Here is a 17407-nt window from a genome sequence, read left to right on the forward strand (position 1 = left end):
AAGTGAGATGTCTATTTTAGATATTTTAGATGTTTATAATATAAATTTATTAGAGAGTAAAATTTTTTAAAAACAGTAAATTACACTACAAGAAAATAATGTATTATTGGTAGAAATAACTCATCAATAATAATAAAATTTGTTGGTAGTTTGTCTGATAAATGTTACTGATGATCAATAAATTCTTTAGTAATTACTGACAATCTCAAATTCATCAATAATTATCGATGAATTTTGATCGCTGATAAAATCCGCAATATTGTCTTCTTTTTCTCCTTTCATTTTTCTTTTTTTCCCTCTTCTTCTTCCTCCTTTCCTTTCCTCTCCTCCTCCTCCTACTCCATCGTCACTATCGCCTAGTCCGTCGTTATCACCTCCTCTTCCTCCTTCTCTTTTTCTTCTTCTACCTCGTCGAAGTTCAACTGTCATCATCATTGTACCTCCTTTTCCTCTTCTCTTTCTCCTCATTATTTTTCTATTATTATTATCTCCCATCTTTTCTTAATATACAAAAAAATGTCATCAAACTTGATGAAAAATTTAATGTTCATTTTATCAATGAATATATCCATTGTTAATAGGAATCACAAATTATTGACAAAATTTATCAACATAATTAACCATAGAATACAATATCGACGAAATTTATTGACAAATCTTATCAATGAACTTTACAGACAAATTTATTATCGATGAAAATATTTGCTAATAATTTAAATCATAAAGAGTTAAATATGTTTTTGGTTCCTTAAGTTTTAGTGAAAATTAAAATTAGTCCATCTTCTAAATTGTGACCTAATTTAGTACCTTCATTCTAGAAATGAGTGAATTTAGTCATTTTAACCAAATATTGTTAAGTTTATTTGATGTTCCAAACATGTTTCATGATAGCATTTGAAACATTTACACCGTTTGACACTTTTTCACTTCAATATTAGTTGAAATGTTAGTTGAGAAACACATTCAAAACGTTCAATAAACTTACCAAAATTGGCTAACAAGACTAAATTCACACATTTTAAAAGGTTGAAAGTCTAAATTGGATCAAAGTTTTGAAGATTAACTAATTTAAATTTTCACTAAAATTTAAAGGACCAAAAACACATTTAATCCAATTATAAAATTTCTCAACAAATTTGGATTTATTGACAAATTTATTTTCAACATAAAATAAAGATAAAACAATAAAATTTTAGCAATGGGGGAACGAGAATAATTTAAGGTTAGGCATAGCACAATAATTACATTTTCATTAGCCAATCTAAAAGTGATAGAGAATCTATAATCACGAAATATATAAAATTATTTACTAAAATAAAGTTTTAACGAACACAATAAATTAAAAAATCTTTTTACATTCATTTCCACCAATCTTGTCCAAGACATAATTTTATATATATATATATATATATATATATATATATATATATATATATAAAATTAGAAATTATGTGAATTGGTGGAAAACAAAAGCCTTAAATTGTTGTTGTTGGGCCACAAATTCTCACGCTCAATTAATAAATGACATTTACTTCCTGCACCCAATCTATTTTTTCCTACACCCATATTTTTTGAAAATAACCATTTTACACTTTTAAAAATGACTTTTCAGAACAGGACTTCTGGAATTTTTGAAATAATATTTTTAGAACCAAATTTTAAGAATAGAATTTTTGGAATGATATTTTTGAAACGAAAATTTCAAAATAAAATTTTCAAAATGTATGAAATATATTTTGGAACACGTTTTTTGGAATATATTTCAAGAAAAAACTTTCCGAAATGCATATTATAACCTTTCAAAATGAATTTTCCAGAATCTCCAACATGAAATATATTTCGGAAAAAGCTTTTCAAAATACAAGAAATATTTTTCAAAAACAACAAATGTGTGGTTTTCTCTTTGCATGCCCTAACATTTTGGTCACCTCTATTTATATCCGAATAAGCTTTCCAAAAGTATAGTTTTAACATTATCAAAAGTTCATTCTAAATTTAATTGGAGGTACACACAATTTATAGGATATGAAAAGAAAACCCTAAACTTGGCCTTCATTTGAGTTCCGAATCATACCTCAACGTAGTTTAATTTCTTGCCAACTTTTTATAATGAATTATAAAATATAAAACTTCATAGATATTACAAACATTGTATGACTGTGTTGGAAAGGTGAAGTTTAGGTCCTTTGTTAGTTTTAAACTTTGTCGTTGACTCTCTAGGGTTACAAAATGTTAGCTCTTTTTAATATCGTACAATATGCATTTTTCTGGATTCATAGAGAAAAATCAGATATAAGCAAAAGATAGTAATTTTATTACAATTAAATATTTTTGTAAATTTCCAGAGGCAGAAATTCTGAGAATTTCCTGAATTGATTGATAAGAAAAGAAGAAAGTTGCAATCTTTGTTCATGAAAGTTTAGATAGGAAAAGATGCCTAATCCTAAAAAAAATGAGAATCAAAAGAATCAAGAGATGATCTCACAAAAAAAATATCTATAAAAGGTTTTTTCTTCAAAGAATCAAGATTAATTAATCGGTTAAAATTAAATAAATGGATTAGTAATAACACTTAACATGTACAACAACTTTAAACAGAATATAAGAAAAAAAGGGTAGCTTTTAGAAAATTCCTTCCGGGAAAAGGTAGTGTACACCGACATTAATCTAGTCCAATGAAAGTAAGAAATATCCTAAATAATCACTTCATACACCTGGCTATCAATTCATCATCAAATTGATTTCCCACCCTTTTGTGAGATTCGCATGATCTTTTGGATTTTGGGTATTTTGTTCGATGTTTCCTATGTAATTCTTTGTATTCCAAATTTAATCTTGACTTTTCTATTCTGAGCTAATTGACGCACTACCCTTTTTTTTTTTCTTCATTTTTTTGGTCAGCTTTTTGTGCCTATGGTGGTGAGCTTTAACCCTTCATGTCTCACCCTCTTTCACAATCCTCACCACACTGCATATTTCTCTAAACAAGCGAGAGTTAGGTGCAGTTATGGGAAACACATGAAAAGGGGTGGCCTTGGAAGGCCTCCGATAGTGCCTTCAGTTTTGGGGAACAGTAACAGTGAAGGGGTGAGTGTGTTTGTGGTGTCTGACTTGCACACTGACTATGCTGAGAATTTGAAGTGGGTAGAGTGCTTATCTAATGTGAAGCGCAGGAAAGATGTGCTTCTTGTGGCCGGTGATGTGGCTGAGACATATTCCACGTTTGTTGTGACAATGTCTCTTTTGAAAGAGAGGTTTGAACATGTCTTCTATGTTCCCGGAAACCATGATCTTTGGTGCCGCCGTGATGGACAGAATTATGTAAGGTCGTTGTGCTTTGATTTCGAGGTTCAAGTTTGTGCATTATGTGTGATGTTTGATTTACACTCGTATTTGTTACAGATGAAAATTATTCTATGCCTCTATCTGACTAACTACTGAGATTTTTGGGATGAATACTGGTTTTAATTGTCAGGCAAGGATGGTTGGTTCTTGATGCTATTTATGACATTATTTACTTTGAATGTGCGATCTTTTTTCTCATGGTTCATGACTATGCTTATAATTTGAGACACCATGGAGATATGTTACTTGCTTCTGGAGAAAACTGTGCCATAATTCTTAAGGGACTAGTTTGTTTGCCAATGCCATCTTAATTAGCTATGCAACTATTATTTGAAAGTAGATGCTTTTACTTTGACTTTGTTAAATATTATGTATTATGAATTGTAGCTTCTTTGTTAAATTTGCTTTTGGCCATGCTTTAGTCTAAACAATGAGCTGTTATCCTTATACTTGATCGATGAATGAACCATAACATTCCTGCGGTCTAAATATCTGAATATGAGTTCTAGATTAGTGACTTTTGTTTTTCTACTCTGTGTCGGTCGATTGTAGTTTCCCTTTGAGCTTTCCACACCAAAATCTAAACAAATAATGGGAAAGATTTGTTACTTTGTTTTGGAATGTCATTCTATTTATTCCATGAACATTATTTCAGGGGTTGTTTATACGTGTTGAATCCTTCTTTTTGTAATAGTTTTAGTATGATGAAGTTCATACTATTTTTTTTCCAGGTTGATTCTCTCGAAAAGCTGAATAAATTGCTTGATGCATGTAAGAGAATTGGAGTGGAGACAAACCCAATGGTTATAGATGAAATAGGAATCATTCCTTTGTTCTCTTGGTACCATGAGGTGATTACTTATATAGTGACATTTTTTTAGCTCCTCAATCTTATATACCATGTGCCGGACTGGATCCAAAGTGTTCCTCACTGACAATTTATTTAAATGCCGAACCTGTTTCGCTGACAGAGCTTTGACAAAGAGAAGGACATAACAGGCTTTCGCATCCCGTCTTTGGAGATGGTGACTATTCTCCTTAACTCCTAGTAAGCCATTTGAAAAAATTTTGTTGATGGTCTGATCATGCGCTTGATTTCCTACAGTGCTTGATTGAGAAGGACTATCTGCATAATTGATATGAGGCCAATTTCTGTCTTGTGTGATAAACATGAATGTGATTTTGACTATATGGATATGGTTTTACTAGTGAACAAAATATAATATAATCACGATCCCTGAAATTGTTCCCTGGTGTTGAAATACCATGCTTGTGATGGTTTTGTAATTATTGTGTAAATATGTTGGAAAATTTCTTTCTCATCACCTGTCTCAATTCTTGGATTGTTGTTTATATATTTGTTGGACAATTTCACTTAAGCCAATCGGTTGAGCTGAAATATATCAGTCATGTTAAAGTCATCAAATTAAGAAGATTAGCTAGTTGGTAGAATCTAAGTCAATGCACTATTCACTCTTTTGGTAAGATGGAGCACAAAATCAGAGGATCGCACCTGGAAGATATCTCTCAACAGTTTTGTGAGAGCTTAATTACGCTAGATTGATGATATATATCCAAGATAATGTAGGTTGGTTATTCTAATGCAAGCTTCATGCAAAGTTGTTAGAGATGTAAAATCAATCTTAAACCTTCACCTAAAAGATCTAGCTTTTGAGAGTTGGTCCTTGACTTGTTATCATTGCTTCTATAATTAAGTGGTCAGTAGTTTGATTCTTGCCGCTACCCTTCTTTAAAAACAAGACTTGCATTTCAGAATATGTTAAAATTGACCGTGCTTTGTTTTCATTTAGTACTTTTTTTAGATGTTGTTATTCACAGTGGGGAGTAATAAGTTGTAAAAAATGATAGATAGTGCTGTTGTTTTTTTTTTTTTTTGGTATTAGGGATGCTAACAATTTGGCTTTAATGAAATGAATGGAACTAACTGTGTTAAAAGTGTCACCCTAATACACGGCTTAGTTCCCGACATATATAACTAGGAAAATTATTTTTTACAGTTCCTTGTGCCTGCTTTGGGGCAAGGTTAGGTGCTCAGATTATGGTAGGAACATTCTTCTTGAATAGCATTTTTGTATTCAAGTATGTCTATTGCTATGGTTTTGTTCTAACTTTCAAGTAATTCTCAATATGATAGATATTGATGGCAATCTGTACCCTTTTTTTAGGCATGTAAAGACTTCTATGCGTGCAAGTGGCCAGAGGGCCTTTCAAGTGGAGATATGTCCCTCGCTTTACATTTTGATGCCATGAATGATAAACAAACGGAACTGATAAAGGACGTTCAGATGACTTGTGATCACATCATTACCTTTTCCCACTTTGTTCCCAGGTGGTTAAATCTATCATTTAAATTTCAGCTTTATTGATCTGGTTTACTCATTTGTTTCTATGCATGTATGATGTGCTGTTTGAACTGACATTGTCTGACAATTAATCATGTTCTGAAAATGATGCAGTGGTCCTTTACTCCTTTACTGTTCTTTCCTAATTATCTTGTGGCACTGTGGTGGTTAATTGACAACCTGAAAAACTTTAATTAATCCCCTTTTGTAGTTTTTTTTTTCAATATAGAACTTAGGTTTTCCGGAGAAATTGATTAGTGTTCATAGATTTATCACACATGATCTGATTAAACGATACTGCTTATTGTGTTGAACAATTTAAATGATTGATTGACTTGGAAATTTTGTAGCAGTTACTTAGTCCATGGTGTTATTTGATCTTTTTCTTGACTGCAGCTAACTATTATATGCTTTACATAATTCCTCATAAACACCAACATGAGTGATATTAGTTTAACATACCCGTCTCTTGGTGGATGAGGAGCAGCTTCTTAAACAATAACACTTTTGTGATTGTGTTACTTCAAAAGCTGAGTATATTGATTTATTGTGGTAATGGTTGCACGTTTCACAGGCAGGAACTTTGTCCAGAGAAGAGGATGTTATTCTATCCCAAGCTTCCAAAGATAATTGGTTCAGACTCTCTTGAAGATAGAATAAGATCCATACATGGGGCTGAGGGAAGGAAGCATGCGTCTTCTTGTCATGTGTTCGGTCATACTCACTTCTGCTGGGATGCTGTTCTTGATGGTATCAGGTGTGTTTTGTGTTAGTAGTAGTATTTTGTCTTTAAATTACCATCTGTCCTTTATTTTTTTGTGGTTTAGAAACGAAATCAAAGTAGAACAAGAGGAAGAACCAAAAATGTGTTTTAGCCTAATATTTTTTACTTATAAGTATTGATTGAAGTGGAGATGAGTAAACTTGCTGTGTTGCTAAATGGTTTTGACACAATTACAGGTATGTTCAGGCACCCTTAGCTTATCCAAGGGAAAGGAAGAGAAGAATGAATGGAGGTGAAAATTGGCTACCGTTTTGCCTTTATGCTGAAAACAAATTTGCTGATAGACTCAACCCTTGCTTTTGGTCTGATTATTACTCTGCAAACCCCAGGACACCTCATAATACTGAACTTGCCCCTTGGGTTGCCAGATTTTATAAGCAAACAGAAAGCATAGATGTATAGTTTTCACTACTGACTTTAGTAAGCTGGATATATCTGTGGATTAGATATCTCTTTTGTATTGTTTTTATTGGATTAAATCAATAAACAAGTCCTTTGCTAGGTGAAAGTTGCTCTAACACAAGCCAAAATCTTGAATGGTTCCACTGTTATCTTTTGCAATCCTTTTATTAGTATTATTAGTTACTTTTAGAATAATAGTAATCTACGTGCAAGACTGATATAATCTGATGCAGCATCCCTACATACATAGCATAAGGTTTCGCACATTTTATTCAATGTGTACAAGACAAAATACAACAGCTACACACTCAACTAGGTTTTGGAAGTTGTGACCCCAAAACAAGAAAATAAACATGCACATGCAGAAGCCTAGAACCACTCAAGTAGAAGGTTGGCTGAAAAAACACAGGAAAACACAAGCATACTATTATATTTAGATGACCAAAAGCAAAACACAGTTTTGATGCATAAATGCAACAACTGGTAGAAGCAACTAGTAATCTTCAGAAGCCAAGGGTTGGTGGTGGTGTGGGGGTGGTTCAATTGGGATCACAGCATATTCATACACCAGTGCAGCCAGTGCAGCCCCAATCAATGGACCCACCCAGAAGATCCAGTGCTGGTGCCATCTCCAGCCCACTAGGGAAGGTCCAAAAGCCAGAGCAGGGTTCATGCAGGCTCCATCAAATGGCCCACCAACAAGGATGTTTGCCCCAACAATGAGCCCAATTGCCAAGGGTGCTATATTGCTAACAGCACCCCTTTTGGGATCTATTGCAGTAGCATATACAGTATACATCAGCCCAAATGTCATCACAATCTCAAGTATAAACATGTGTCCCACTCCAACACCTGGTGCCACGTGGAACCCTGATGGCCTCTACAACAAGCAACCACAGACATATCAGTTTCAGTTAAAAATCCAATTTTTATCATGTCACTCTTAAAATAAAAATCTGCAGTAACATCGCTCTATACATCATCCTTGATGTATACAAGTTATTTTGTAAGAGAAAATAGTGTACCATGTTATTAGTGACAAGCCTGAGCACAAGAGCAGCCACTATAGAACCAAGAAGTTGAGCAACCCAGTAGTATACTGCACGAACAACAGAGATTCTCCCCCCAATGAGAGCACCGAATGTCACAGCTGGGTTGACATGGCCACCTGATACATGCATGCTAGCAGATACAGCAGCAAATAGAGCAAATGCATGGGCAAGTGCAAGTGCTAACAGTTCACCGGCTGAGAAAGCTGAATCCTGGTAAATCTTAACTGCAACAAAGAGAAGTCACACAAATCACCTCCACAACCACACAATAAAAAACCAGCATATAAATTGTGTGTATGTGTGTTCTTATCATTCATGTATTAGGTAATCCAAGGTTAAGTAGCACCTTTAACTAAGCTGAAAAGGTTTCAGCTAAGGAAGATTGGATTATGTCATGTAAACATACAATAAACCATTCAAAAGCAGTGTATGCCAAGTATGAACCAAGATTTGGAATATGTACAAACCCAAAGCAAGGCCAGAGCCTTCTCCAGCAAAGACAAAGATGAAAGTGGAGGCAAATTCAGCCAAAGTGGCCCTCATGGAGTCAGGATGAGTGGCCTCATCAGCCCTTCCAAAAGCATATCTGCGGGTTGCCATCAGAAAGTTAAGTTCACTCTTGCAGAACTCCTTAGGACTACCAACTAAGGTTGTCACACACCTAGCCTTTCAAGATCAAAGATCCTTGGCCAGCTGAGACTATATTATTCGTTTTTCAGAAAAGGGTTTTCTCTTTGCAGAATGGAGATTTGGAGGGTGAGTATGGTGGAGCCGAAAAGAGTGCCCTTCTTGCATGTATGAAAAAGGTGGAGTGATTGTGCTTATAAGGGGAAACTCAGAGTAGAACTTAGTCGAGAGACACCTAGGTATGTGAAATGCTACATGGTTTACACGTAGGTTTATTTGTATGTGTTGGCCGCTTCTTACAATTTGAGTCATTCTTTATTTGCTACACATATCTACATCAATGTGATGCAGGGTTACGTCAATCCCATTTTCTGAACAGGACAAAAACCAAAGTGCAGCCACCAGCTAAGCCTTGCGGTTGCGGTTTCAGAGGTTTGGCTGACTCGTGTTTTGAAGTGTGTGATTTTTTTATTTTTATTTTTCACAAAATCCTACCTACATAAGGAAATATCATATCAACTTCATTAACCTCATTGGAGATAAAATTAATTTTTAATACATGAGTATAAATTTTATCTTATAAGTTGATTTTGTTAGATTGAGATTTATGTTTAAAAGTTTCATTTTTAGTATAATATCAAAATTATGGATATTTGACTTTATCCTAATGCGAGATTTTGTTGTTTGTTGTATTTATTATTCCATTCATTATCGAGTTGTTATTGTACCAACTACTAATGTTTAATTTCTTATACAAGATGTATATATCTCAACGAAGGTGTGTTTAAAGTTATCTTGTACGGTTCCCTACTTAAATGTTATCACATAATATTTTGTAACAAGAGATCATGATAACGATATCTCCATAAAAGATTTATTCTATTTAGTAAGGTATCAAAGTCATAGGTTTGAATTTATCTTAATATTTGTTGGGTTTATTATTCTACCCGCTATTAAGCTAAATCACTCATTAATATCTAGTCTAATCCTCCGTAAGATATGTATATACCTCAACATGAGGAGGTTGTGTTTAAAGTTATCTTGTCCTATTTTCCTACTTAAATGTCATCATATAATATTTCGTTACAAAGAGATCATAATGACACCATCTCCTTCAAGGATTTATTTTATTTAATGAAAATTATTTTTAAATTTAATTAAAATTATATAATTACAAATTATAAAAATAAAATAAGATATAAAATTAAAAGTTATGAATTATAATTTAATAATTTTGTAATTCATAATTTAAATGGTATAATTTCATAGTTTTATATTTTCATGATTTCGTAATTTCATAATTTTACAAATTTATAATCTTATAATTTTATAATTTATAATTCGTATTATATAGTTATATATTTTATCATTTTATCGTTTTTTATTTTAATTTTTTATAATTATAATTTAATTTAAAAATAATTTTTATTAATTATTTAAATTTTGAAAATTTTGTAACAAAATATTATATAACAATAAAATGACAGCGTCCTCTACAACTTAATTTTAAAATTTTAAATTTTGAAGAACTTAATAATTATAAAAATTTAATAGAAACTTAATTAAAAATTCTTATATTCACTTAAGACTAAACACATAATTAAATCTAAAATTAAAAACATCGACAATTTTTTCTTTTAAGTTAAAACTGTACAATTTTGGAAATAGTATGTAATTCCTTGGGAGTTATGTCCTGTATTCTCCTCCATTTCGGTTGCATCCTACTCAGTTTGTCAAAAGCAGAGCTTACATGCAAATTATTTATGTGTAAGAAGTGGACGTAACTGTGCTTGTAGCAGGTACGTACCCATGTGAAGAAGCTAGATTAGCCCAAAATATTTGGCCCAGTTCAAGTTCCTCCTTAACACTGACAAGTTCTCCACACAAAAAAACTTGTATAGTTTAATCTACAGAAATAATAGACAGAGATAAATAAAGAAATAAAAATTGTCATTCTGTCTTCGAACTCAAATGCTTCATTATGATCGTGATCATTCTCTCAAATGAATCTATCTAATAGAGAGAATGACACAAAAAATATTACATCCAAAAAGTGATACAAAGTGATTTTGAATAAGTGATATTTTATGTCCTAAAACAGTGAATGAAAATTACTTTCCTTCTTTCCATCTAGCTAAAAGAATGTGTCTTTTTACAAAGTTTTTCTTCTGTCTTCTAAAGTAAAATCATAAAAAAATCAAATGAGATAATAATTTTTCAATATTGAGAGATCTTATCTCTCTGGAAAAAATGTTCTCTCACATATTCTTAAGCAATGTGTGTATCAAATGAATTGAGTGTTCAGATTAATACAAAGACATTCTTGAGATGCACTTTGTGCAGTGAACTTAAACTTTAGTCATTCTCCTTTTTCATTTTCTCTATCTCTTCTATTCTCACCAACACTACACTCATTTTAGGCCTCTTCTCTGGTGTCATATCAGTACACTCTAGAGCTAACTCTGTTAGCTTTAACATTGCATCATGCCCTTCTTTTTCTGCAAGTATTTCTAAATCCAATATATCTGTGGACCAATCATTGTTCACCACAGTTCTTACCCAATCTGAAAGATCATTGGTTGTTTCCTCAATTTCACCTATGATATGGCCAGGGATTTTGCCAGTTACAATCTCTAGCACAATGATGCCAAAGCAATAAACATCAGCATAGCGTGTGAGCTTCTTCCCTTGAACAAATTCTGGTGACCTTCTTATGGCTAGTTTTTCTGCATTCTGTTTGGCTGGGAGTAGAGGCAAGAAACCATAGTCTGTGAGCTTGGAATGGTACCCTTTAGTATCTTGATGAATTAGAACATTGGATGATTTGAGGTTGGCATGAGGAACCTTTTGAGAAGGCAAGGAATGATGAAGAAAAAGAAGACCTTTTGCTATGTCTTTGATGATAGAAAGTCTTGTGGTCCAATCAAGTGGCATTCTTCCAACTCCTCTACCCTCTAGCACCAGCAGATTATGAATGTTAGAGTATTAACTTGTAAGTTAGTTCTTTTTGTGTTAAGGAAGGAAAGAATCAAAACTAACCATGTAGCAGTTCAAACAAAGTGCCATCAGAGGTGAATTCATATATGACCAACTTCTGCTCCTCTGAATAATAAAATGAGATTATTTCTGCTATGTTTTCATGCTTCATCTGTCCTAGTAATTGTATCTGCTGGAGAAATTCTTTCTTGCTCAGTTCATTCATGTGGTTAAGTCTCTTCACTGCAACAACAGTTCCAGTTTCAAGTGTTGCTTTGTACGTAATACCTAAGTTCCCTCTTCCCAGAATTTCTGCTGATGCCCTTAATAAATCATCCAAGTCAAAAACTGGCAGTTTCTTGTTAGAAAATTCCAATCTGCCTAATCTCTCAGAAACATCACTGCCCCCAGCATAAGCCACCATCTTCTTTGCCCATGCCCCAAAAACATGGCCTATATTAGAAAATTCAAAACCTTTTATAAGTTCAATTCAACACCTTTAGAAATCCTGAATCAGCATGAGATTGCATTTTACTACAGCAAATTTTTTGAGTTTACACAAATAGCATTGCAATAAGCTGTTAATAAAGTGAATGGTAGAATTGACATGCATAAGATATATATATATATATATATATCTTACCAGCTGAATCGTTTCTTCTTACTTCTTTTCCACTTGTTTGTCTTTTACGAAACAAGAAAGCAATGAGCATGATCAGAGAAAGAAGAATCAGTGCAGCTGCAGCACCAATCACAGCAATACTCCATGCTTGAAACCTGTTATTTGGCTTCATTGCTGGAATTGGAGGCATAGCAAAAGGAGGTGGTGCAGAAAATGGTGCTGGAGATGGTGCAGGAGGTTCAATAGGACATAACTTATCCAATGGCTCTCCACAAAGATCTGAATTATTGCCATAAGAACTCTCTGGGAACCTCAGCAGCACAGAAGTTTCAGGAATAGGCCCTGACAGATGATTATATGACACATTGAAACTTGTCAATGATGGTTGATCAAAGGGTGGAATTTGACCATGTAAGTAATTCTCTTGCAGCTCCAACACTCTTAGACTGGTAAGTTCAACATACTCCACAGGAATTGACCCTGAGAAATGATTGAAGGATAAAAGGGCTTGTTCCAAAAACACCAGATTCTTGAGGCTTGGCAATGATCCAAAAAGTGCATTATTTCGGAAGTCAAGTTGGCTCAAGAGAGTTATGTTCTGAAGAAATGTGGGAGGTAGAAAACCACTGAGGTTAACTCCTTCAAGAACAATTTGAACAACATGCCAATTTGAGCAAGTGATTCCAATCCACCTACTCAGATTGTTTATACAAGGAGGGCCTGTCCAATTCCCATGCAAATTCACAGATGAATTCAAAGAATCCCTTATGAGTATCAAAGCATCTCTTTCTTCTGGAAAGAACTCCTCAATTTCAACGCACAACACCATGTTGGATTTGAATGACACAAACAAGACCACATACAAAAAGCTTATGGTAAAGGCCAAGCTCATGATGGTGGATGAAATCGAACAGAACAACTTGACATGGATTTTTGAACCAAACAGTGGTTATTAGCAGAGTGAAAAATATCATATCCTCTTTTGTCTCCAATGATTTCACAGTTTGACGAAGTTGACAAAGTAAAGTTGTGCTAAGTTGCCGAACATAATGTTGAACAGGAACGATCAGAACAAGGTTTTGCAGTTTCTTTGTGAACATTATTATATTACTTGAGTATATAATATATTAATTATAGTTACATAAGATGACAGCTTTCATAATAGGATCTTTGCATGATGCACTGTTCCACATTTTTATTTGGTAACTGAGTTGTTCATGAATAAGAAATGTTGGTAGTTTCAAATATAGTGACATCGTGGGAAGCAGGGAATGTCAATGATCTTTAGTTTGGAATTTTTCATGGTTGCTTACCCATTTTTTTATTCAGTTTATAAATAAGTTTTTACGTATTAACAGTTTTGGTTATTATAGAACACATTAAATTAATTAAAAGTGAATTATTTCATGGTCTAATTAGGTTGGCTAAGTAACTGTGAAAGGTTATAAATTCATTCGTGTTGGAAGTCATATATATATATATATATATATATATATATATATATAAGTGATTGTCTTATATGTCAGTTTTATAGAGTTGAGTTAGGTTTAAAATAAATTCTTAGCGTAGTATCACGATTATAAGTTAAAATCTATTCTAGTAAAATTTTATGTTTTTTGAATTTATTGTTCCACGTACTATTGAACCACCTATTAATATATAACAAACATACAATATATATGTCTCGGTATGAAGAGATGTATAAAAGTCTTATATCAGTAAAAGATAAGATTAATTTATAATATCAATATCTATAAACCCCACCTTAAAATTTACTTCTTAACAATTTATTTTTATTTAATTCCTACTTATTAGAAAAGTAAATTATTTTGTTGTGATTATCTTTTGTTGCATTATGTGACAGATTGGTCTTATAGAAAAAACAAAATTGTGATTATCCTTTGAGAAAAAACAACTAACAAAAAAAAAATGGGTTTCGTGGAAGATAAAGTAAAACACTGATTAGTCGCCGTGGATTCGTGGCTACGCATGTTCATATTTATCAATTAATTTGATTATTCCATAATGAATCATTTTATGGATTGAAACATGTTTATTATTTTTACATTTGTTTTGGTGTACCTACTGTGAATAATGATGGAACATGAATATTTTATAATGAATTTCTTAATCTTAGAGAACCTTTTAGTCTTTGAGATTTGTTGTTTAGATTTGTTTTTTTTTTCAATGTCAATTCTTGCGTCTTTATCATTTCTAGAAGATAAAGTTCTGGGGCGGCGAGAGGTCCTGTGAGTAAGAGAACATTCCCTTCAAACATTTAAATTTTAAACACAATTATATATTATTCATTGAGATTACTCATTAAATTAGAATAGTTTTATACTAATTCATTCTTCGTACATAGTTTAAGATGAGGGATTCATTAAATTTGTCATTTTCAATTAACAAATATTGCTAAATAACACTCACCTTCATCAAATTTGGTATAAAATAACCGCTTAAAAGAACTAGATAATGTTCTTTAATTTTATTAATCTGATTTACTTTTGTTTTTAAATTGTTATTCTTTGAAACTGAAGGAAGAAAAAGATGATTAGATATGAATCTCAAACAGAATGAGATGTATTTTAGAAATTCTCGTTAAATATGTTAAAATTAGTTAATTTTTTGTTTTATATTTTAAAGGTGGGAGACACAATACAATTATGACATGTCTTTAATACAATCTTTGACTTAAAAAGTATGATAATAGATTTATGAGTTTTTTTTATATAATTTTTATTGTGAGACTTAAATTGATATTTCAATTTATAACAATCTCATTAAGTGTGAGTATCTTATATTAGAATACTTTTCTTTAAGTGGAAAGATTTCAATTACGAGTATTTTAAGAGTAACTTTCTTTTATCGTCGTTATACCATAACGAAACATGTTTGTTTGGAACTTTTGCTAGAAAAACTTTCAATACAAAGAATAATCACTTGTAAAATTCTTTACCTATATTGTACATGTTTGAGTTTGTTATTAAGATAAATTATCAGTTCTAATACCATTGATAGATCTTTCGAGGAGATTCACTAGGGATATTTGACATCAAATGAGACTTACCAAACCATACAAGAAATTGACATCAACCTCGACTCAAAACCTTAAAAGCAACGAGTTTTTGGATCTTTTTCCTTATATGTTGCTCAAAACTAAGATCGTGATTCTTTTTAGCAATGCCGATTATATTTGTAGTTTCAAGTATTATAAGGGGGGTCTAGGTTTAGTCCTCAAGTGAAGTCATATTTGGCCAAAACAATTTTTCTGTTGGTGGCAAAGTTGTGTGGCACAAATATGGCTTTGTTTAGTGCAATCCAATTTGTTTATTTTTTATTCTTTTATTTACAATGAAATTGTGTAAAAGAGGCACAACTTCAATTCAATTAAGATTGAAACTAAAGTCATCCATGAAGATCACAATTTCAATTATTTTTATATCGTAGTAAAGTTGTACTCTATTTACAAAGTTTTGCTACTATACAAAGGTGATTTTAAAAAAAAAATCATTTGTATTTATTATTTTAGTATTATGTCATTTAAAAATACTGATTGATATTATACATATTTGTTTAATGTCAAAGTTGTGTAGGTAGTGAACGACTTCACTATAACATAGAAACAATTGAAGTACTGATCATTTGCATGATTTCAACTTTAATGACAAAACACTAGTTGAATTGAAGTTGTGCCTCTTTGCACAACCTTACCATAAATGAAAAAAAAAATCATATTAAGGTGCAAAAAGTCAAATTTGGATTACATGACTTTCTAACGAACGCATAAGTCATTTTGGTCAAACATAGGCATATTAATTTGTCCCAGCCAATAGGGCTTGACCTTTGCCCACATGGATCAAGATCCAAAAGGTCCATAAAGCCAAAAAGTTCACATAAAAAAAAGCCCACACGACCAAAATTGCAACATAAGCCCCATGGGTCATGACAAACCCATGGGTCAGTTTGTATGAGTTAGTCTTAGGTCAAGATAGACAAGGTTGGGTTGGGTCTGAGATGACTCAAATTTACCCTTCGACCAAACCAACTTGATCGAACCTTCAGTTCAGGTCAGCTCGACTGGACCTTCTGCACGAGCCGACTTGGCTTGACTCTTGGATCGGACCAACTTATCTCAACCCTCTAACCCTTCGACTTTCCTTTACCCTCCAACCTTAAGTCGACTCATCTTAAACTTTAGTGTGGATTGACTCAGCTCGAGCTTCATCCCATACTGATTCACCTCGACCTTCGACTCGAGTTGACCTTCAGATTGATACCCCAAGTCAAACATGACTTCAATTGGGAGTCAGATACCAACAACCAACTGTGTTTAGGTAACATTACTACTAGCAGCTTAGCATTTCGAGGTGTCAATTTGACCCATGGTCCATGATCAACCCAACCCACTCTTAAATAAACCTCCATTTTATTGACTCACCAAATGAGGGGCCTTAGAAAGCCCCATCGCCCCCAAAGCCCTATCTTTAAAGTCGGTTAGAGTTAAGGTTAAAAAGGGTTTGATCTATTACAAGACTTTAATTAAACCTTAAATACAAGACCTTCAACTTTGATTGAAGGTTGAGATGAGTCAATATGGGTTGAAGGTTGAGCCAAACTAGCCCATACGGAAGGTCGAGTCAAGTTGTACTAGGTTAAGGGTCGAGTCAAGTTAGTTTGAGTTGAATCAACCTATGCTTATAATCGAGCCAATTTAGTCTAGACTGAAGGTTAAGCTGAGTCAGTCCAAATTGAAAGTTGAGATGAGTCGACCCAAATCGAAGGTCGATATGAGTTGACTCGAGATGAAGGGTGGAGAAGAATCAGATCTAACCATAGGGTTGAGACTAGTCAACCCATGTCGAATATCTTGCCAAACTGCCTTGGTAGAAGGGTCAAACTGAGTTTGATCGTGTTAAAAGATAGAGCTAAGTCATATGAGGCCTAACCTAACCCTGTCTAGCTTAACCTGAGTGTGACTCAAACAACTGACCTAAGTCATAAGACTTTTATCTATTTTGACCTTGTGAATTTTTCTTATGTAAACTTTTTAATTCCTAACTATTATGGACTAGATTCGAACCTTGTGAGTTAGAACAAATTAACATGAACACTCATCATTGACATTTCTATTATATTAATTATTTTAAGGATTAAATATGCTTTTAATTTCTAATTTTTGTCATTACCTCCAAATTTGATTCTCAAGGAAATGAATAATTATATTTTTCACAAA

General features: G+C 32.9%; 3 protein-coding genes across 4 annotated transcripts; 1 reads left to right on the forward strand and 2 right to left on the reverse strand.

The window, feature by feature from the left end:
* The first annotated feature begins 2621 nt into the window (after window positions 1-2621).
* Window positions 2622-7012, forward strand: LOC114182057. Of its 2 annotated transcripts, none has more exons than XM_028068805.1 (7): window positions 2622-2808; window positions 2902-3321; window positions 4077-4196; window positions 4317-4370; window positions 5532-5695; window positions 6283-6465; window positions 6669-7012. In XM_028068805.1, exons 1-7 carry the CDS (start codon window positions 2767-2769, stop codon window positions 6892-6894), a joined length of 1209 nt encoding a protein of 402 aa, XP_027924606.1. In that variant the 5' UTR covers window positions 2622-2766; the 3' UTR covers window positions 6895-7012. The 2 variants fall into 2 exon arrangements, with proteins under 2 accessions (XP_027924606.1, XP_027924607.1); XM_028068806.1 differs by having other exon boundaries at window positions 2623-2785.
* A 124-nt stretch (window positions 7013-7136) lies between these two features.
* LOC114182058 (probable aquaporin TIP-type alpha) lies at window positions 7137-8752 on the reverse strand. The gene is made up of 3 exons (XM_028068807.1): window positions 8414-8752; window positions 7920-8170; window positions 7137-7774 (listed from the first exon to the last, which is right to left on the reverse strand). The coding sequence occupies exons 1-3, from the start codon at window positions 8544-8546 to the stop codon at window positions 7388-7390; spliced, it is 771 nt and encodes a 256-aa protein (XP_027924608.1). The 5' UTR covers window positions 8547-8752; the 3' UTR covers window positions 7137-7387.
* Window positions 8753-10601: 1849 nt separating this feature from the next.
* Window positions 10602-13250, reverse strand: LOC114181695 (probable leucine-rich repeat receptor-like protein kinase At1g68400). The gene is made up of 3 exons (XM_028068219.1): window positions 12193-13250; window positions 11613-12002; window positions 10602-11527 (listed from the first exon to the last, which is right to left on the reverse strand). Exons 1-3 carry the CDS (start codon window positions 13061-13063, stop codon window positions 10929-10931), a joined length of 1860 nt encoding a protein of 619 aa, XP_027924020.1. The 5' UTR covers window positions 13064-13250; the 3' UTR covers window positions 10602-10928.
* Between the last annotated feature and the right edge of the window lie 4157 nt (window positions 13251-17407).

This window comes from Vigna unguiculata, chromosome 4 (genome assembly GCF_004118075.2).
Source record: "Vigna unguiculata cultivar IT97K-499-35 chromosome 4, ASM411807v1, whole genome shotgun sequence".
NCBI lineage: Eukaryota > Viridiplantae > Streptophyta > Magnoliopsida > Fabales > Fabaceae > Vigna > Vigna unguiculata.

What these genes read in the sequence shown, in the direction of transcription:
- LOC114182058 (XM_028068807.1), bottom strand. Translation starts at nt 8,546, where the DNA reads ATGGCAACCCGCAGATATGCTTTTGGAAGGGCTGATGAGGCCACTCAT. An exon ending in AGGCTCTGGCCTTGCTTTGG is followed by an intron (nt 8,171 to 8,413) that starts GTTTGTACATAT and finishes TCTTTGTTGCAG; the next exon opens with TTAAGATTTACCAGGATTCA. An exon ending in GGCTTGTCACTAATAACATG is followed by an intron (nt 7,775 to 7,919) that starts GTACACTATTTT and finishes TGCTTGTTGTAG; the next exon opens with AGGCCATCAGGGTTCCACGT.
- LOC114182057 (XM_028068805.1), top strand. Translation starts at nt 2,767, where the DNA reads ATGATCTTTTGGATTTTGGGTATTTTGTTCGATGTTTCCTAT. An exon ending in GCATCCCGTCTTTGGAGATG is followed by an intron (nt 4,371 to 5,531) that starts GTGACTATTCTC and finishes CCCTTTTTTTAG; the next exon opens with GCATGTAAAGACTTCTATGC. An exon ending in GCTGTTCTTGATGGTATCAG is followed by an intron (nt 6,466 to 6,668) that starts GTGTGTTTTGTG and finishes ACACAATTACAG; the next exon opens with GTATGTTCAGGCACCCTTAG.
- LOC114181695 (XM_028068219.1), bottom strand. Translation starts at nt 13,063, where the DNA reads ATGAGCTTGGCCTTTACCATAAGCTTTTTGTATGTGGTCTTGTTTGTG. An exon ending in AAGAAGAAACGATTCAGCTG is followed by an intron (nt 12,003 to 12,192) that starts GTAAGATATATA and finishes TTTCTAATATAG; the next exon opens with GCCATGTTTTTGGGGCATGG. An exon ending in TTTGTTTGAACTGCTACATG is followed by an intron (nt 11,528 to 11,612) that starts GTTAGTTTTGAT and finishes TGCTGGTGCTAG; the next exon opens with AGGGTAGAGGAGTTGGAAGA.